Genomic DNA, 18,032 nt, shown 5'->3' with positions numbered 1-18,032 from the left:
CACCTCTGGCTCAGGGTCTTCTCCAGTCATCGGTGGCAAGGGCTGGTTCCTCATGTTGGTGAGGTTGTGCAGCACGCAGCACACCACCATGAGTCTTCCCACCTATTCAGGGGAGTACTGCAGGGCTCCTCCAGACCAGTCCAGGCAGTGGAAGCGTTGTTTGAGGAGGCCTATGGTGTGCTCCACGATGTTACATGTGGCAGCATAGCTCTCATTGTAGGCCTGCTCTGCATGTGTGCGTGGGTTCCTGACCGGTGTCATGAGCCACGTCGTGAGGGGGTAGCCCTTATCGCCCAGTAGCCAACCTTTGACTTGCCAAAGCGGGTGAAAGATAGTTGGCAAGTTGGACTGCCGCATGACGAAAGCGTCGTGACTGCTCCCAGGGTAGCAGGCATCGACCCCCATGATTCGATGTGTGTGGTCGCACACCAGCTGCACGTTCAGGGAGTGGAAGCCCTCTCGGTTGACGAAGACGGCCGAGTTGATATGCGGAGCACGCAGGGCAGTGTGCGTGCATTCAGTGGCACCCTGCACCATGGGGAAGCCAGCAATGCAGGCGAACCCCCTTGTTCGCTCGTTCTGCTTGTCTCTATCAAGAGAGAAGGTGATGAACCTGTTCCTGATCTGGTATAGTACATCTATGACCTCCCTTATGCAGCAGTGCACTGCATACTGCGAGATGTTGCACATATCGCCAGCAGAGGCCTGAAATGATCCTGAACTGTAGAAATTCAGCGCCACGGTGACCTTCACAGCCACAGGCAATGCTGTCCTTGCCCTGCTCTGTGGCTGCAGTTGTGGCTGCACCAGTTGACAGATCTCCGTCTCGACCACCTTGGTGAACCTCAAGCGTTGGATGCAATCCTCTTCACTCATGTTGAGGTAAGAGAATTGGTCCCGATAGGGCCTCCTGCTCAGTGTCCTGCGCCTCCTTGTCTTCCCTCTCCTCGCAGCTTGACCTGCTGTGCGTGGCCTCTCTGCATGCTCCCAGTCGTGCTCAATGCCCAGCGGGAGCCCTAGTGGACCACTCATGGTTGGCAGGAATGTTGTTCAACTACGGTTGTAACTTTCCGAACCATGAGGCAGTACCTGTCAAACCACTCTCAAATGTATTCTAGGAACTCTCAATAAGTATAGGGAGCTTCAAAAAACACTTCCTACTCCACCAGCAGTCAGAAGCAATAATCCAGCAACTAACCTGCAACACCTGTATGGTCCCTTTAAATAGCGCTGGTGGGGGATCCTCCAGGCACTCTAAAACACGTTCGGGGTTCAGGGCTAAGACTGTGCATTGACTGGAGCGTTAAGTTCCAAAATGGTGTCTATCACTTTAAATCAGTGTTGCGCACTGACTGTACGCATTTTCTCCCTACTTTACATGCTGCTAACGTTCAGTATTTGCGCCAGCGCTATTCCCTATACCAAGATGGTATCCGGCGCACGTCACGCTGGAAACGTGCATGCACAGCCAAGACGCCATCTTGGCCCATAATCTTGAGATCAGCTCCTTTAATGTCCAGATGTAGCTACATCTCCAGTGAATACTTATTTCTAATATGCTCACATTTCTTTCACAGACGCCAATCCAAGAATCTCTGATCGAGTTCACCGATGAGAATATGAACAAATTGGCAGCCGAGATTTTTGTTGGTGAGAATTACCAGGGATTTCTGTTTATGAAATAAAATTTAACCCTTGACAAACTTCCGTGCTCTATTTACCACATTTCTTTCTCTTCCTTCCGATATTCTCCTCGCCTGAATACGCGGATTCTCATCATGGGACATTCCTGGACTTCAACCTCCTGACCCCGGTCCGACCCCCGACCCTGGCTTCCTCTCCTTCCATGTCCCCACCTCAGTCTCTCCTGAGGCCTCTAAAGCTGCGGCTACTCCATCTTTCGGGCTCTTTGCCCCTTTAATCTCTCGCTGCCTTCTGTAGTGTTGCAGCACCAGATTTTCCCCCTCGCCCCCCGGGGGAAGTTACCCCCCCCTCGCTCCCCGGGGGAGGTTTTCCCCTCCCCCCCGGGGAGGTTCCCCTCTCGCCCCCCTTCCCGGTTCCCTTCCCCCCTTGTCCCTGGGGGAGTTCCCTCGGAACCTGCCTTACAGGGCCAATGACCCTTGGCCCCAGGTGTGCAGTATGGACCGAAGGGTGGGTAAAGGTCCAGCCCTGAGTGGCCGCAAGCTATTTGACTGTGTGGGGCGTCAGCCGACACCCTCTTTCCAGCAGTGGTTCCTGGTGTGAGGAACCAGGAGTGAGATTGGTGATTTCAACAAGTTTAGGGGACCTGAGGCCAACTTCAGTGCCCAACTAATTATTACCCACCAGTTATTACCCCACTAATTATTACCCCACTAATTATTACCCACCAGTTATTGCCCCACTAATTATTACCCCGCCAGTTATTACCCCACTAATTATTACCCCACTAAAAGCCCCAGCTCAGCAAAGACTGGGAATTGAACCTGGGAACTTTCTGCTCTCTGTAGCTCAGTTCCACACCAGCCAGTGAAGCAACTGGTCTGTGTTTTCCCATCTGTCCTGTTATTGATAACTGACGTACACTTCCCTTCTGCAGCTGTCATGAAATTTATGGGGGATCAACCACTCAAAGGACAGACAGAACAAGACACCGTCTACACAATCCTTAAGGTAAAGGGTAACTTGCGTGTCTGCGCAAGTTGGTAAGTATGATTGTGTCTGTGCGCGTGTGTGTAAGTGTGAATGTGTCTGTGTGTGTAAGTGTGAATGTGTCTGTGTGTGTAAGTGTGAATGTGGTCTGTACATGTTGATAAGTGTGAATGTGTCTGCGTGTGATGGTAAGTGTGAATGTGGACTACATGTTGATAAGTGTGAATGTGTCTGTGCGTGTTGGTAATTGTGAATGTGTGTGCGCGTGTTGGTAAGTGTGAATGTGGTCTGCACTTGTTGGTAAGTGTGAATGCGTCTGTGTGTGTTGGTAAGTGTGAATTTATCTGTGTGTGTTGGTAAGTGTGAATGTGCCCATGTACATATTGGTAAGTGTGAATGTGTCTGTGTGTTGGTAAGTGTGAATGTGCCCATGTACGTATTGGTAAGTGTGAATGTGTCTGTACACGTATTGGTAAGTGTGAATGAATCTGTGTGTGTTGGTAAGTGTGAATGTGTCTGCGCGTGTGTTGGTAAGTGTGAATATGTCTGTGTGTTGCTAAGCGTGAATATGTCTGTGCATATTGCTAAGTGTGAATGTGTCTGTGCGTGTTGCTAAGTGTGAATGTGTCTGTGCGTGTTGCTAAGTGTGAATGTGTCTGTGCGTGTTGCTAAGTGTGAATGTGTCTGTGTGTGTTGGTAAGTGTGAATATGTCTGTGTGTGTTGGTAAGTGTGAATATGTCTGTGTGTGTTGCTAAGTGTGAATGTGTCTGTGTGTTGGTAAGTGTGAATATGTCTGTGTGTGTTGGTAAGTGTGAATATGTCTGTGTGTGTTGCTAAGTGTGAATATGTCTGTGTGTGTTGCTAAGTGTGAATATGTCTGTGTGTGTTGGTAAGTGTGAATGTGTCTGTGTGTGTTGGTAAGTGTGAATATGTCTGTGCGTGTTGGTAAGTGTGAATATGTCTGTGCATGTTGGTAAGTGCGAATGTGTCTGTGCGTGTTGCTAAGTGTGAATGTGTCTGTGTGTGTTGGTAAGTGTGAATATGTCTGTGTGTGTTGGTAAGTGTGAATATGTCTGTGTGTGTTGGTAAGTGTGAATGTGTCTGTGTGTGTTGCTAAGTGTGAATATGTCTGTGTGTGTTGGTAAGTGAATGTGTCTGTGCGTGTTGCTAAGTGTGAATGTGTCTGTGTGTGTTGGTAAGTGTGAATATGTCTGTGCATGTTGCTAAGTGTGAATGTGTCTGTGCGTGTTGCTAAGTGTGAATGTGTCTGTGCGTGTTGCTAAGTGTGAATATGTCTGTGTGTGTTGGTAAGTGTGAATGTGTCTGTGCGTGTTGCTAAGTGTGAATGTGTCTGTGTGTGTTGGTAAGTGTGAATATGTCTGTGCATGTTGCTAAGTGTGAATGTGTCTGTGCGTGTTGCTAAGTGTGAATGTGTCTGTGCGTGTTGCTAAGTGTGAATATGTCTGTGTGTGTTGGTAAGTGTGAAAATGTCTGTGTGTGTTGCTAAGTGTGAATGTGTCTGTGCATGTTGCTAAGTGTGAATATGTCTGTGTGTGTTGGTAAGTGTGAAAATGTCTGTGCGTGTTGGTAAGTGTGAATGTGTCTGTGTGTGTTGGTAAGTGTGAATATGTCTGTGTGTGTTGGTAAGTGTGAATGTGTCTGTGTGTGTTGGTAAGTGTGAATATGTCTGTGCGTGTTGGTAAGTGTGAATATGTCTGTGCATGTTGGTAAGTGTGAATGTGTCTGTGTGTGTTGCTAAGTGTGAATATGTCTGTGTGTGTTGGTAAGTGTGAATGTGTCTGTGCGTGTTGCTAAGTGTGAATGTGTCTGTGTGTGTTGGTAAGTGTGAATATGTCTGTGCATGTTGCTAAGTGTGAATGTGTCTGTGCGTGTTGCTAAGTGTGAATGTGTCTGTGCGTGTTGCTAAGTGTGAATATGTCTGTGTGTGTTGGTAAGTGTGAAAATGTCTGTGTGTGTTGCTAAGTGTGAATGTGTCTGTGTGTGTTGGTAAGTGTGAAAATGTCTGTGTGTGTTGGTAAGTGTGAATGTGTCTGTGCATGTTGCTAAGTGTGAATGTGTCTGTGTGTCTTGGTAAGTGTGAATGTGTCTGTGTGTGTTGCTAAGTGTGAATGTGTCTGTGCGTGTTGCTAAGTGTGAATATGTCTGTGCGAGTTGGTAAGTGTGAATATGTCTGTGCGTGTTGGTAAGTGTGAATGTGTCTGTGTGTGTTGGTAAGTGTGAATATGTCTGTGTGTGTTGGTAAGTGTGAATATGTCTGTGTGTGTTGGTAAGTGTGAATGTGTCTGTGCGTGTTGCTAAGTGTGAATATGTCTGTGTGTGTTGGTAAGTGTGAATATGTCTGTGTGTGTTGGTAAGTGTGAATGTGTCTGTGCGTGTTGCTAAGTGTGAATGTGTCTGTGTGTGTTGCTAGCTAAATGTGAATGTGTCTGTGTGTGTTGGTAAGTGTGAATGTGTCTGTGTGTGTTGCTAAGTGTGAATGTGTCTGTGTGTGTTGCTAGCTAAATGTGAATGTGTCTGTGTGTGTTGGTAAGTGTGAATGTGTCTGTGTGTGTTGCTAGCTAAATGTGAATGTGTCTGTGTGTGTTGGTAAGTGTGAATGTGTCTGTGTGTGTTGGTAAGTGTGAATGTGTCTGTGTGTGTTGGTAAGTGTGAATGTGTCTGTGCGTGTTAATGGTAGGGCGTTGGGGAGAGTTATAGAACAAAGAGATCTGGGAGTACAGATTCATAGCTCCTTGAAAGTGGAGTCACAGGTGGATAGGGTGGTGAAGAAGGCATTTGGCATGCTTGGTTTCATTGGTCAGAACATTGAATACAGGAGTTGGGATGTCTTGTTGAAGTTGTACAAGACATTAGTAAGGCCACACTTGGAATACTGTGTACAGTTCTGGTCACCCTATTATAGAAAGGATATTATTAAACTAGAAAGAGTGCAGAAAAGATTTACTAGGATGCTACCGGGACTTGATGGTTTGACTTATAGGGAGCTGTTGGATAGACTGAGACTTTTTTCCCTGGAGAGTAGGAGGTTTAGGGGTGATCTTCTAGAAGTCTATAAAATAATGAGGGGCATAGATAAGGTAGATAGTCAAACTCTTTTCCCAAAGGTAGGGGAGTCTATAACAAGGGGGCATAGATTTAAGGTGAGAGGGGAGAGATACAAAAGGGTCCAGAGGGGCAATTTTTTCACTCAAAGGGTGGTGAGTGTCTGGAACGAGCTGCCAGAGGCAGTAGTAGAGGCGGGTACAATGTTGTCTTTTAAAAAGCATTTGGACAGTTACATGGGTAAGATGGGTATGGAGGGATATGGGCCAAGTGCAGGCAATTGGGACTAGCTTAGTGGTATAAACTGGGCGACATGGACATGTTGGGCCGAAAGGCCTGTTTCCATGTTGTAAACTTCTATGATTCTATGAATATGTCTGTGTTGCTAAGTGTGAATGTGTCTGTGTGTGTTGGTAAGTGTGAATGTGTCTGTGTGTGTTGGTAAGTGTGAATGTGTCTGTGTGTGTTGGTAAGTGTGAATGTGTCTGTGTGTGTTGGTAAGTGTGAATGTGCTCATGGTAAGTGTAACTCTTTAATTTCATTCAATTATTTCTTTGGCTTTTTATTTTTAAAAAATTAAAATTTTTATTTACAATGACATCCAGAATACTAACTTTAAATGAATGAAGTCTGCTTGCCTGCTTGAGCGATGCAGCCTGAATCTGTGGGTGGGACTTCCCCTCACAGACTGTTCCAGCCGCACAGCAACTCACGCTGCTCAGAGGTTGGGTTGATAGCACACAATTTTTTTAAAGTTCAAATTCAAGCAATTCAACGCCACAGAGCCCACAGTAAATCATTTTGTTAATTTAATTTGCAGGATCGGCGGTGAGCATTGCCTCACTGCTCCGAGTGATTTCTGGCCCATTATGCTATACTCACTGTCCAATTGAACACTTAACAGGACTTACCTTTGTGCTTCTATTGGCTTTTTAAGAGCAACTTACCCTCTAATTAGTCCCTATTTCCTCCCTTGCTGGTCTGACTGGGACTAACTGGATTGCTCTTGCAAAGAGCCAGCACGGGCTCGATGGGCTGAATGGCCTCCTTCTGTGCTGTAACCATTCTATGATTTTATGACTGGGCTACAATCCTCCTGCAACCAAGAGAGCAGATGAGGTCACCTCTACAGTCCCATCATTGCTTCATTGCTGCTTCAGTCACTGGGAGTGCAATTCACTGTGATTGTTCTATTTCTTCCTCCAGTGGGTATTGTGGGTCTGATCTCCACAGCAGGTCAAACACTCACCCCCCTTTTACACAAGCTCCTGGGCCAGCTCCCCACCTACTGCTTTGTAAGGAGTTTGACTTTTTCTGTTAACTTTTTTCTATGCTTTGCAGCTGTGTGGGGAACAAGAAGTGATGAAAGATGAAACTTATTGCCAGATTATCAAACAGATCACTGACAACACCAGCTCCAAAACGTAAGGAAACAAAACGGTCAGTCACTAAAACCCAGACATCCAGAGAATTAAACACATCTCAGGCTCTGCTATTAGACATTCACTGGCACTGATTATACAATCACACGGATAGTCGGAGAGAGCTGGAGAACATTCAGAACACAGCTGACACTTCATACACCTACCGATTGGGATCCAACCCATTGCCAACTGTTTAGTCTTGGGATTACCCATGGAGAGGGAGAGGGAGGGGAGAGGAGAGGAGAATGGGAGAGGGGGAGGGAGGGAGAGGGATGAGGTAGGAGAGGGGGAGAGGGATGAGGCAGGGGAAGGGGGAGGGGGAAGGGAGAGGGAAGGGAGGGGGTGGAGGAGAGGGAGCGGAGGAGGGCGAAGGAGGGGGAGAGGGATTTATGAAAAATATTGTATTTATCCTACAGGAAGGAGATTTTGAACAAATTTATGATGTAATCCTGGAAGTACACACCACACTGACCTCTGCCTTTAAACCAGGAAGGTAGTAAGGGGGTAATATTGGTAAATTCAAAGTGTCAGCCGTGGCTCAATGGGTAGCACTCTCTCTTTCTCGCCCCTGAGTCAGACGGTCGTGGATTCAAGCCCCACTCCAGGGACTTGAGCTCAAAATCCAGGCTGTCACTGAGCGAGTGCTGCACTGTCGGAGGGTCAGTACTGAGCGAGTGCTGCACTGTCGGAGGGTCAGTACTGAGCGAGTGCTGCACTGTCGGAGGTGCCGTCTTTCAGATGAGATGTTAAACCGAGGCCCCATCTGCCCTCTCGGGTGGATATAAAAGATCCCATGGCCACTATTGGAAGAGGAGCAGCAGCGTTCTCCTCGGATTCACCAGAATGTTACCAGGGCTCCAAGGGCTAGATTATGAGGAGGGATTACATACACTAGGCTTGTATTCCCTGGAATATGGGAGGGGGAGAGGGGAGAGGGAGAGGAGGGGAGGGTTCTAAAAGAGGTGGCTGCAGAGATAGTGGATGCATTGGTTATGAACTTCCAAAATTCTCTAGATTCTGAAACAGTCCCAGTGGACTGGAAGGTAGCAAATGTAACAACGCTATTCAAGAAAGGAGGGAGAGAGAAAATAGGGAACTACAGGCCAGTTAGCCCGACATCAGTCATCAGGGAAATGCTGGAATACATTATTAAGGATGTGGTAACAGGGCACTTAGAAAATCATAATATGATTAGGCAGAGTCAACATGATTTTATGAAAGGGAAATCGTGTTTGATAAATGTATTAGAGTTTTTTTGAGGATGTAACTGGCAGGGTAGATAAAGGGGAACCAGTGGATGTAGTATATTTGGATTTTCAAAAGGCATTCGATAAGGTGCCACATAAAAGGTTGTTACACAAGGTAAGGGCTCATGGGGTTGGGGGTAATATATTAGCATGGATAGAGGATTGGTTAAAGGACAGAAAACAGAGACTAGGGATAAACAGGTCATTCTCAGGTTGGCAGGCTTTAACTAGTAGGGTGCTGCAAGGATCAGTGCTTGGACCTCAGCTATTTACAATTTATATTTATGATTTAGACGAAGGGACCAAGTGTAATGTATCCAAGTTTGCTGACGGTACAAAGCTATTGGGGAAAGTGAGCTTTCCCCCCTAGCTTACAGCAGGCAGTTAGGAAGGCAGATGGCATGTTGGTCTTTATTGCAATGGGATTGGAGTACAAGAGTAAGGAAGTCTTACTACAGTTGTACAGGGCTTTAGTGAGACCTCACCTGGAGTACTGCATATAGTTTTGCTCTCCTTATCTAAGGAAGGATATACCTGCCTTGGAGGCAGTACAACAAAGGTTCACTAGATTAATTCCTGGGATGAGAGGGTTGTCCTATGAGGAGAGGTTGAGTAGAATGGGTCTATGCTGTCTGGAGTTTAGGAGAATGAGAGGTGATCTCATTGAAACATGTAAGATTATTAGGGGGCTTGACAAGGTAGATGCTGAGAGATTGTTTCCCCTGGCTAGAGAGTCTAGAACTAGAGGGCATAGTCTCAGGATAAGAGGTCGGCCATTCAAGACTGAAATGAGAAGGAATTTCTTCACTCAGAGGGTTGTGAATCTTTGGAATTCTCTATCCCAGAGGGCTGTGGATGTTGAGTCATTGAATATATTCAAGGCTGAGATGGATAGCTTTTTGGACTCTAGGGGAATTAAGGGATATGGGGATAGGGCAGGAAATTGGAGTTGGGGTTGAAGATCAGCCATGATCTGATTGAATGGCGGAGCAGGCTCAAGTGGCCATGTGGCCTACTCCTGCACCTATTTCTTACGTTCTTATGTTAAAGGGTGATTTGATTTACATTTTTAGGATTTTGAAAGGAATTGATAGGGCAGATAGAGACTTTTTCTGCTGGGGGAGTCTAGGACAAAGGGTCATAACCTTAAAATCAGAGCCAGGCCATTCAGGAGAGAAGTTAGGAAACAATTCTTCACACAAAGGGTGGTGGAAGTGGGGAACTCTCCCACAAAAAGCAGTGGATGCTAGCTCAATTAATAATTTTAAACCTGATATCGATAGATTTTTCTAAGCCATGGGTATTAAGGGAGATGGAGCCAAGGCGGGTGAATGGAGTTAGGATACAGATCAGCCATGATCTCATTGAATGGCAGAACAGGCTCGAGGGGCTGAATGGCCTACTCCTGTTCCTATGTTTCTAAGTCCTGGCCAATACTTATCCCTTAACCAATGTCACTAAAACAGATTATCTGGTCATTATCTCATTCCTGTTTGTTGGACCTTGCTGTGTGCAAATTAGCTGTTTTGTTTCCTACGTTACACCAATGATTGCACTTCAAAAGAAGCAACTCATTGGCTGTAAAGTGCTTTGGGGCGTCCTGAGGATGTGAAAGGCACTAAATAAATGCAAGTAATTTCTTTCTATGTCTGGCAGCAAAGGTGATTGAGGGATATGAGAAGCAGAGTAGTTTACGCTGCAGTGGGGAAATGTGCAGGCTTCTGAGATGAGCAAGATGGTCAAGTTGTATTTTCCATGTGTTACAGTGACAGTGTGCAGCGGGGCTGGAGGCTGCTGTATATCCTCACCGCCTACTATAAATGTTCAGATGTCCTCAAACCGTTCCTTTTTAAATTACTGGAGGATGTTTGCAGAAGCCCCGGTGCCAGTTATCAAGGTATTTCATTTTATTTATTTGTATTTTGTTAGGGTGCTATTACGTTTTTTTCCTTGTCACTCTTTCTCCTCTTTTCTCCATGTTTTTTTAATATTTGTTCATGAGATGTGGGCGTCCCTGGCAAGGCCAGCATTTGTTGCCCATCCCTAATTGCCCTTGAGAAGGTGGTGGTGAGCCACCTTCTTGAATTGCTACAGTCCTTGTGGTGACTTTTTATAGCGAGATTGTACAACTGAGTGGCTTGCTAGGCCATTTCAAAGGGCGATTAAGAATGAACCATGTTGCTGTGGGACTGGAGTCACATGTAGGCCAGACCGGGTAAGGTCTGTTTTCAAAACTAAATGCAGAGCAGAAGCAATGTTTAGAAGATGCCTCCACTGTAGACTGCTTCTGACTGCCATGTTCCATTCCATTCAGGAATCGCTAAAGCTTGTGATCAGAACCTGAAGCGAACCTTCCAGTTTGGTGGCAGGAGCCAGTTCCCAGGTGGCATGGAGCTGAAAGCCATGGTGGTCAGTGAGACACATCGCCCTTCAATTCATTCGGCTTTTACTCAATTTATCAACGTTTTCTGCCAATCTTCTCTTCTTCTTCGCTTCTAAAAATGCTGAGGATTTCAAAGGAGAAGCAAGAGGGTTGGAGCAGGGTGAGGTGCTTGAAGGGGGAAAGGAGGAGTAGGGGGGAAGAGTCCAAAATCTGACAGTGGTAAAGGTCACCTGCCACCCTAGTTTGGGCAGGGCAGGTGATGGGAAGTATGGCTAGGCTCTGGGAAGGTGTTGGTATACACAAGGCAACTTTCAATCCAAGTCTGGTCATCACTACCCTTTATATAAAGGGAACGCATTAATAGGTGATCAGTAATAGACTTGTTAGAAAAATTCAGGCATATGGTATAAAATGAAATGTAGCAGTTTGCATAGAAAGTTGGCTGATAGATATCAAACAAAGAGTTGGGGTAAATAGATGTTGCTCAGCTTGAAACAGGATTGAAAGTCGTGTACCCCAGGGGTCAGTGCTGGGTCCACTTTTGTTCCTTTTTTATTATTAGTTCATGGGATATGCGCGTCGCTGGCCTATTGATGTATACAGATGTTCTGGACTTGGGTACAGGGAGCATAATCTTGAACTTTGCTGACAACATACAGGTAGGAGGTTTGACAAACCGGGAGAAGGACTATCTACATCCTCCTGAGAGATTTTACAGTTTAGCAGAATGGGCAGACAGGTGGCAGCTGCTGTTTTATGTGGATAAGTGTGAGATAATATGCTTGGGAGAAAAACAGGAAATGGGAGTAAACACTAAATGGAAAGACATTGAAGGGTGGATGAACAGAGAGACGAGGAGTTCAAATACATAATTCCCTAAAAGTGAGAGTCAAAGTAGATAAAACCATAGAATGGCCAATAACATTTGGGATTTTATAAATAGGAGTACAAAAGTAAAGAAATAATGATGAATTTGCACAAAATATTGGTTAGGCCACAGTTAGAGTACTGGGTTCAGTTTTGGACGGCCCATTATAGAAAGGACATTAAAGCCATAGAGGGAGTACAACATAGATTCACCAGGGTGATGCCAGGGATGGGAAATGATTGTTATGAGGAGAGATTTGAAATACTGGGTCTATTTCCACTGGAAAGATTATGTGGAGATTTAATAGAGGTTTTTAAAATGATGAAGTGTTTTGATGGGGTGAACAGGGAAAGACCTCTGGCTGGGAAGTCAGTGAGGGGGAAGTCATCGTTTTAAAATTGTCACTGAGAGTGAGGAGAGAGGGTTGTTGGAGTTTGGAATCACAGGGAGTGATTCAGACAACGTTTCTTGCATCTTTTAAGGGAAAATTAAATAAATATTTATATCCTCTTGAATATATTGAATGACATTTTTCCTTTCCCTTCCCCACAGGCTGGGAGAAGCTCGAAGCGACAACTCTTTCTGCTGCCTGGTAACATCGAGAGACATCTAAAGATAAAAACCTGCTCGGTGAGTGGAGAATGGAAAGAGTTAATTGACGGCACCCTTTAATAGGCAGGACAGCAGGTGGAAACATCATCACAAAGCTCCGCAGAGGGGATCAAATAATCAAACTCCTGCTCCCGGCAAATTAGGAAGAGAAATATGGGCTGTGAATAACTGGATAAACAGAGATCGGCGTCTCCCCCTCAGCTCCCCCACTCCCCTCTCCCCCCCTGTTCCCCCCTCCCCTCTCCCCCCCAGTTCCCCTTCCCCCTCCCCCAGTTCCCCTTCCCCTCTCCTCCCTTGTGCCCCCCTCACATTCCCTCTCCCTTCGCACCCTCTCGTGCTCCTCATGCCCCTCGCATCCCCTCCCCTCTTGCACCCCTCGCACTCCCTTGCCCCTACCTCCCCCTTGCCCCTCGCTCGCCCCTTGCCCCCCCCCCAAGCCCCTCAGGATTTGTTAGACTCCTCCCCATTAACAGAGTTTTCTGAAATCAACAACAAGATAGTTTTGTTGAAGTTGATACAGTCTCCACCCGTCAGTATTATGGGTTATATCAGTTAAAGTAAGCCTGGAGTAATGGATTAGCAGGAGGTTATTACAGGGACATGAACCGTTTATCCACACCCAGTCCCTATCTCCTGTATTTCATAGAATGGTTACAGCACAGAAGGAGGCCATTCGGCCCATCGAGCCCATACCGGCTCTCTGCAAGAGCAATCCAGTTAGTCCTACTCCCCCACTCATTCCCTGTGGCCCTGCAAATTTTTCTCCTTCAGGTACCAATCTAATTCCTTTTTGAAAGCCGCAATTGACCCTGCTTCCACCATCCTTTCAGGCAGTGCATTCCAGATCATAACCACTCGTTGCGTTAAAAGGTTTTTCCTCATGTTGCCTTTGGTTGTTTTGCCAATTAACTTAAACTGGTTTGTGACCCTTCCGCCAGTGGGAACAGTTTTTCCTTATTTGCTTTGTCTAGACCTTTCATGATTTTGAACACCTCTATTAAATCTCCTCTCAACCTTCTTTGCTTTAAGGAGAACAAACCCAGCTTTTCCAGTCTATCCACGTAACTGAGGTCCCTCATCCCTGGAATCATTCTAGTAAATCTCTTCTGCACCCTCTCTAAGGCCTTCACATCCTTCCTAAAGTGCAGTGCCCAGAATTGGACACAATACTCCAATTGTGGCTGAACGAGTGTTTTAGAAAGGTTCAACATAACTTCCTCGCTTTTGTATTCTAAAGCCCAGGATCCCGTATGATTTTTTAACTGCTTTCTCAACCTGCCCTGCCATCTTCAATGATTTGTGCACATACACCCCCAGGTCGCTCTGTTCCTGCATCCACTTTAGAATTGTACCCTTTAGTTTATGTTGCCTCTCCTCATTCTTCCTACCAAAATGTACCACCTCACACTTCTCAACGTAAAATTTCATCTGCCATGTGTCCGCCCATTCCACCAGCCTGTCTATATCCTCTTGAAGTTTATCACTATCCTCCTCACTGTTCACTACACTCCCAAGTTTTCTGTCATCTGCAGATTTTGAAATTGTGCCCTGTACACCTAAGTCCAAGTCATTAATATATATCAAGAAAAACAGTGGTCCTAGTACTGACCCCTGAGGAACTCTACTGTATACCTTCCTCCGGTCTGAAATACAGCCGTTTACCACTACCCTCTGTTTTCTATTACTTAGCCAATTCTGTATCCATTCTACCACTGCCCTTTTATTCCGTGGGCTACAATTTTATTGACAAACTTATTATGTGGCACTTTATCAAACGCCTTTTAGAAGTCCATATACACCACATCAACCGCATTGCCCTCACCAACCCTCTCTGTTACCTCATCAAAAAACTCAATCAAGTTAATCAAACACAATTTGCCTTTAACAAATCCGTGCTGGCTTTCCTCAATTAATCCACACTTGTCCAAGTGACTGTTAATTTTGTCCTGGATTATTGTTTCTAAAAGCTTTCCCACCACCAAGGTTAAACTGACTGGCCTATAGTTACTGGGTTTATCCTTACACCCTTTTTTGAACAAGGATGTAACATTTGCAATTCTCCAGTCCTCTGGCACCACCCCCGTATCTAAGGATGTTTGGAAGATTATGACCAGTACCTCTGCAATTTCCACCCTTAGTTCCCTCAGCAACCTAGGATGCATCCCATCTGGACCTGGTGACTTATCTACTTTAAGTACAGCCTTTCTACTACCACCTCTTCATCAATTTTTATCCCATCCAGTATCTCAACTACCTCCTCTTTAACTGTGGCTTTGGCCCACTCTTCTTCCTTGGTAAAGACAGATGCAAAGTACTCATTTAGTACCTCAGCCATGCCCTCTGCCTCCATGCGTTGATCTCCTTTTTGGTCCCTATTTGGCCCCACCCCTCCTCTTACTACCCGTTTACTGTTTACGTGCCTATAGAAGACTTTTGGATTCCCTTTTATGTTGGCCGCCAGTCTATTCTCATACCCTTTCTTCGCCCCTCTTATTTCTTTTTTTACTTCCCCTCTGAACTTTCTATATTCGGCCTGGTTCTCACTTGTATTAACAACCTGACATACATCCCTTTTTCTGCTTCATTTTTTGTCATCCAGGGAGCTCTGGCTTTAGTTACCCTACCTTTCTCCCTTGTGGGGAATGTATCTAGACTGTAGCCGAACCATCTCCTCTTTATAGGCCGCCCATTGTTCAATTACAGTTTTGCCTGCCAATTTTTGAATCCAATTTACCCAGGCCAGATCTGTTCTCATCCCACTGACACTGGCTCCACTTGGCCCATCTCATTCCCCAGAACCACATCCAGCAATGCCTCCTTCCTCGTTCGGCCGGAAACATACTGATTAAGAAAGTTCTTCTAAACACACTTCAGGATTTCAACAAAAGGATTAACCCTTTTTAAAATGCCCAGCTAATGCGCCCATTCAAATAGAGCAGAGAGTAATTAAGAAAATCCTGTTAAGTTTTTGTACAATGACTGTAAAGTGTTTGCTAGTGATTGTCTGCTTTGTTCTTGTCTAGGTTATGGTGGATGTGATTGAAGATTTGTGCAATGAAATGGGGCTTAAAAACCAGGAGGCTGCAGAGGAATATTCTGTGTTTGTCATCACCGGTGAAGGTATATTCTCTTCTCTTTAGAGACAAGTTTAGTGCAGATTATAACACGGACCCCTGGTTTTACATCTATATGAGGCATGACTGTGTGTTAATAACAGTGTGAGGGTGGGGAGTGTGTGTGTTGATGACAGTGTGAGGGTGGGGAGTGTGTGTGTTGATGACAGTGTGAGGGTGGGGAGTGTGTGTGTTGATGACAGTGTGTGTATGTTGATGATGGTGTGAGGGCAGGGGGTGGTAATGTTAATGACGGTGTGAGGGTGGGGGGGTGTGTGTGTTAATGACGGTGTGAAGGTGGGGGGTGTGTGAGTTAATGACGGTGTGAGGGTGGGGAGTTTGTGTGTGGATGGTGTGAGGGTGGGGGGTGGGTGTGTGTGTTAATGATGGTGTGAGGGTGGGGGATGTGTGTGTTAATGACGGTGTGAGGGTGGGGGGTGTGTGAGTTAATGACGGTGTGAGGGTGGGGGGTATGTGTGTTAATGACGGTGTGAGGGTGGGGTGTATGTGTGTTAGTGAGGGTGGGGGTGTGTGTGTTAATGACGGTGTGAGGGTGGGGGGTGTGTGTGTTAGTGAGGGTGGGGGTGTGTGTGTTAATGACGGTGTGAGGGTGGGGGGTGTGTGTGTTAATGACGGTGTGAGGGTCGGGAGTTTGTGTGTGGATGGTGTGAGGGTTGGGGGTGGGTGTGTGTGTTAATGATGGTGTGAGGGTGGGGGATGTGTGTGTTAATGACGGTGTGAGGGTGGGGGGTGTGTGAGTTAATGACGGTGTGAGGGTGGGGGGGATATGTGTTAATGGTGTGAGGGTGGGGGGTGTGTGAGTTAATGACGGTGTGAGGGTGGGGGGTATGTGTGTTAATGACGGTGTGAGGGTGGGGGGTATGTGTGTTAGTGAGGGTGGGGGTGTGTGTGTTAATGACGGTGTGAGGGTGGGGGGTGTGTGTGTTAATGACGGTGTGAGGGTGGGGGTGTGTGTGTTAATAACGGTGTGAGGGTGGGGGGTATGTGTGTTAATGACGGTGTGAGGGTGGGGGTGTGTGTGTGTTAATGATGGTGTGAGGGTGGGGGGTGTGTGAGTTAATGATGGTGTGAGGGTGGGGGGGGGGGGTGTATTACAGCCACATGTGATTCTCCCCCATGTTCTGTTTCAGGACAAAATGTGCATCCGCTAAACAAGAAAGATTATGTCCTCGATGTTGCTGCAGAAATGGAGCAAGTTGATCCAAACTTCACATTGTGGTTCCGACGAGTACTCTGGTTTCAGCCTCTGAAGTTTGAGAATGAGCTGTGTGTTACTGTGCATTATAACCAGGTACTGGGAATATCGGATTATTGAACGAGCTGTGTGTTACTTTGCATTATAACCAGGTACTGGGGATATCGGATTATTGAACGAGCTGTGTATTATTTTGCATTATAACCAGATACTGAGGATATCAGACTATTGAACGAGCTGTGTGACTGTGCATTATAACCAGGTACTGAGGATATTGGATTATTGAACGAGATGTGTGTAACTGCATTACAACCAGGTACTGGGGATATAGATTGGGCAAATCAAATTAGCACTAATACTGTGGAGAACGAATTCCTGGAATGTATACAATTTGGTTTTCTAGATCAGTATGTTGAGGAACCAACTAGGGAACAGGCTACTTTAGATCTAGTATTGTGCAATGAGAAAGGGTTAATTAATAATCTTGTTGTAAAGGAGCCCTTATGGAAGAGTGACCATAATATGATAGAATTCTTCATTAAGTTTGAAAGTGCTGTAGTTTAATCCGAAACTAGGGTCTTAAATCTAAACAAAAGGAAACTATGAAGGTATGAGGCGCAAGTTGGCTGTGTTTGATTGGGAAACTACATTAAAAGTTATGACTGTAGACAGGCAATGGCTAGCATTTAAAGAATTAACACATAATTTGCAACAAATATATATTCCTTTAAGGCACAAAAACCCAACAGGAAAAGTGGTCCAACAGTTGCTAACAAGAGAAATTAAAGATAGTATTAAATCAAAGGAAGAGGCATATAAAGTTGTCAGAAAAAGCAGTAAGTCTGAGGATTGGGAGCATTTTAGAATTCAGCAAAGGAGGACCAAGAAATTGATAAAGAAAGGGAAAATAGAATATGAGAGTAAACTAGTGAGAAACATAAAAACGGACTGTAAAAGCTTCTATAGGTACGTAAAAAGGAAAAGAGTGGCGAAGGTAAATGTGGGTCCCTTACAGACAGAGACGGGAGAATTTATAACGGGGAATAAGGAAATGGCAGAGAAATTAAACAAATACTTTGGGCTCGAATTTAGCAGGCCTGCGGGTTCCCAGCGGGTGGTCCTCCGGGAGCGTGGTCAACATGCTCGGCGAAATTAGTGGGTTGCCCACGCGATCGTAGCAGGCAACCCACTAATAGGAATCAATTACCTGCTCCTCCGGGGTCCACGGCGCTGGCCTGCACGTCGGTCGGGCTGCGCATGCGCAGTACGATCTGTCAGCTGGAGGCTCTCTAGTTAAAGGGGCAGTCCTCCACTGACAGATGCTGCAACCAATGGGACAAATTGCAGCATGGAGCAGCCCAGGGGGAAGGCTGCTCCCAGTTTAATGATGCCTCACCCCAGCTATCATCAGATGGGGTGAGGAGGAGGGGGAGGACACAGATCTTCCCCCCGGCGGGCGGGAGGAAGCAGTCTG

General features: G+C 45.9%; 1 protein-coding gene across 1 annotated transcript in view; it reads left to right on the top strand.

Moving 5' to 3' along the window:
* myo15aa (myosin XVAa) overlaps positions 1-18,032 on the top strand; it is a 221,181-nt gene that overhangs the window by 176,653 nt on the left and 26,496 nt on the right. The window contains exons 51-58 of the mRNA XM_068003761.1: positions 1,578-1,650; positions 2,579-2,652; positions 7,037-7,119; positions 10,133-10,263; positions 10,681-10,775; positions 12,170-12,247; positions 15,253-15,349; positions 16,494-16,654. Of these exons, the coding sequence (XP_067859862.1) occupies positions 1,578-1,650; positions 2,579-2,652; positions 7,037-7,119; positions 10,133-10,263; positions 10,681-10,775; positions 12,170-12,247; positions 15,253-15,349; positions 16,494-16,654 (792 nt within the window). The remainder of the gene's footprint in view (positions 1-1,577; positions 1,651-2,578; positions 2,653-7,036; positions 7,120-10,132; positions 10,264-10,680; positions 10,776-12,169; positions 12,248-15,252; positions 15,350-16,493; positions 16,655-18,032) is intronic.

Source organism: Heptranchias perlo, chromosome 22 (assembly GCF_035084215.1).
Source record: "Heptranchias perlo isolate sHepPer1 chromosome 22, sHepPer1.hap1, whole genome shotgun sequence".
NCBI lineage: Eukaryota > Metazoa > Chordata > Chondrichthyes > Hexanchiformes > Hexanchidae > Heptranchias > Heptranchias perlo.
This window is presented reverse-complemented; position numbering and strand designations above follow the sequence as displayed.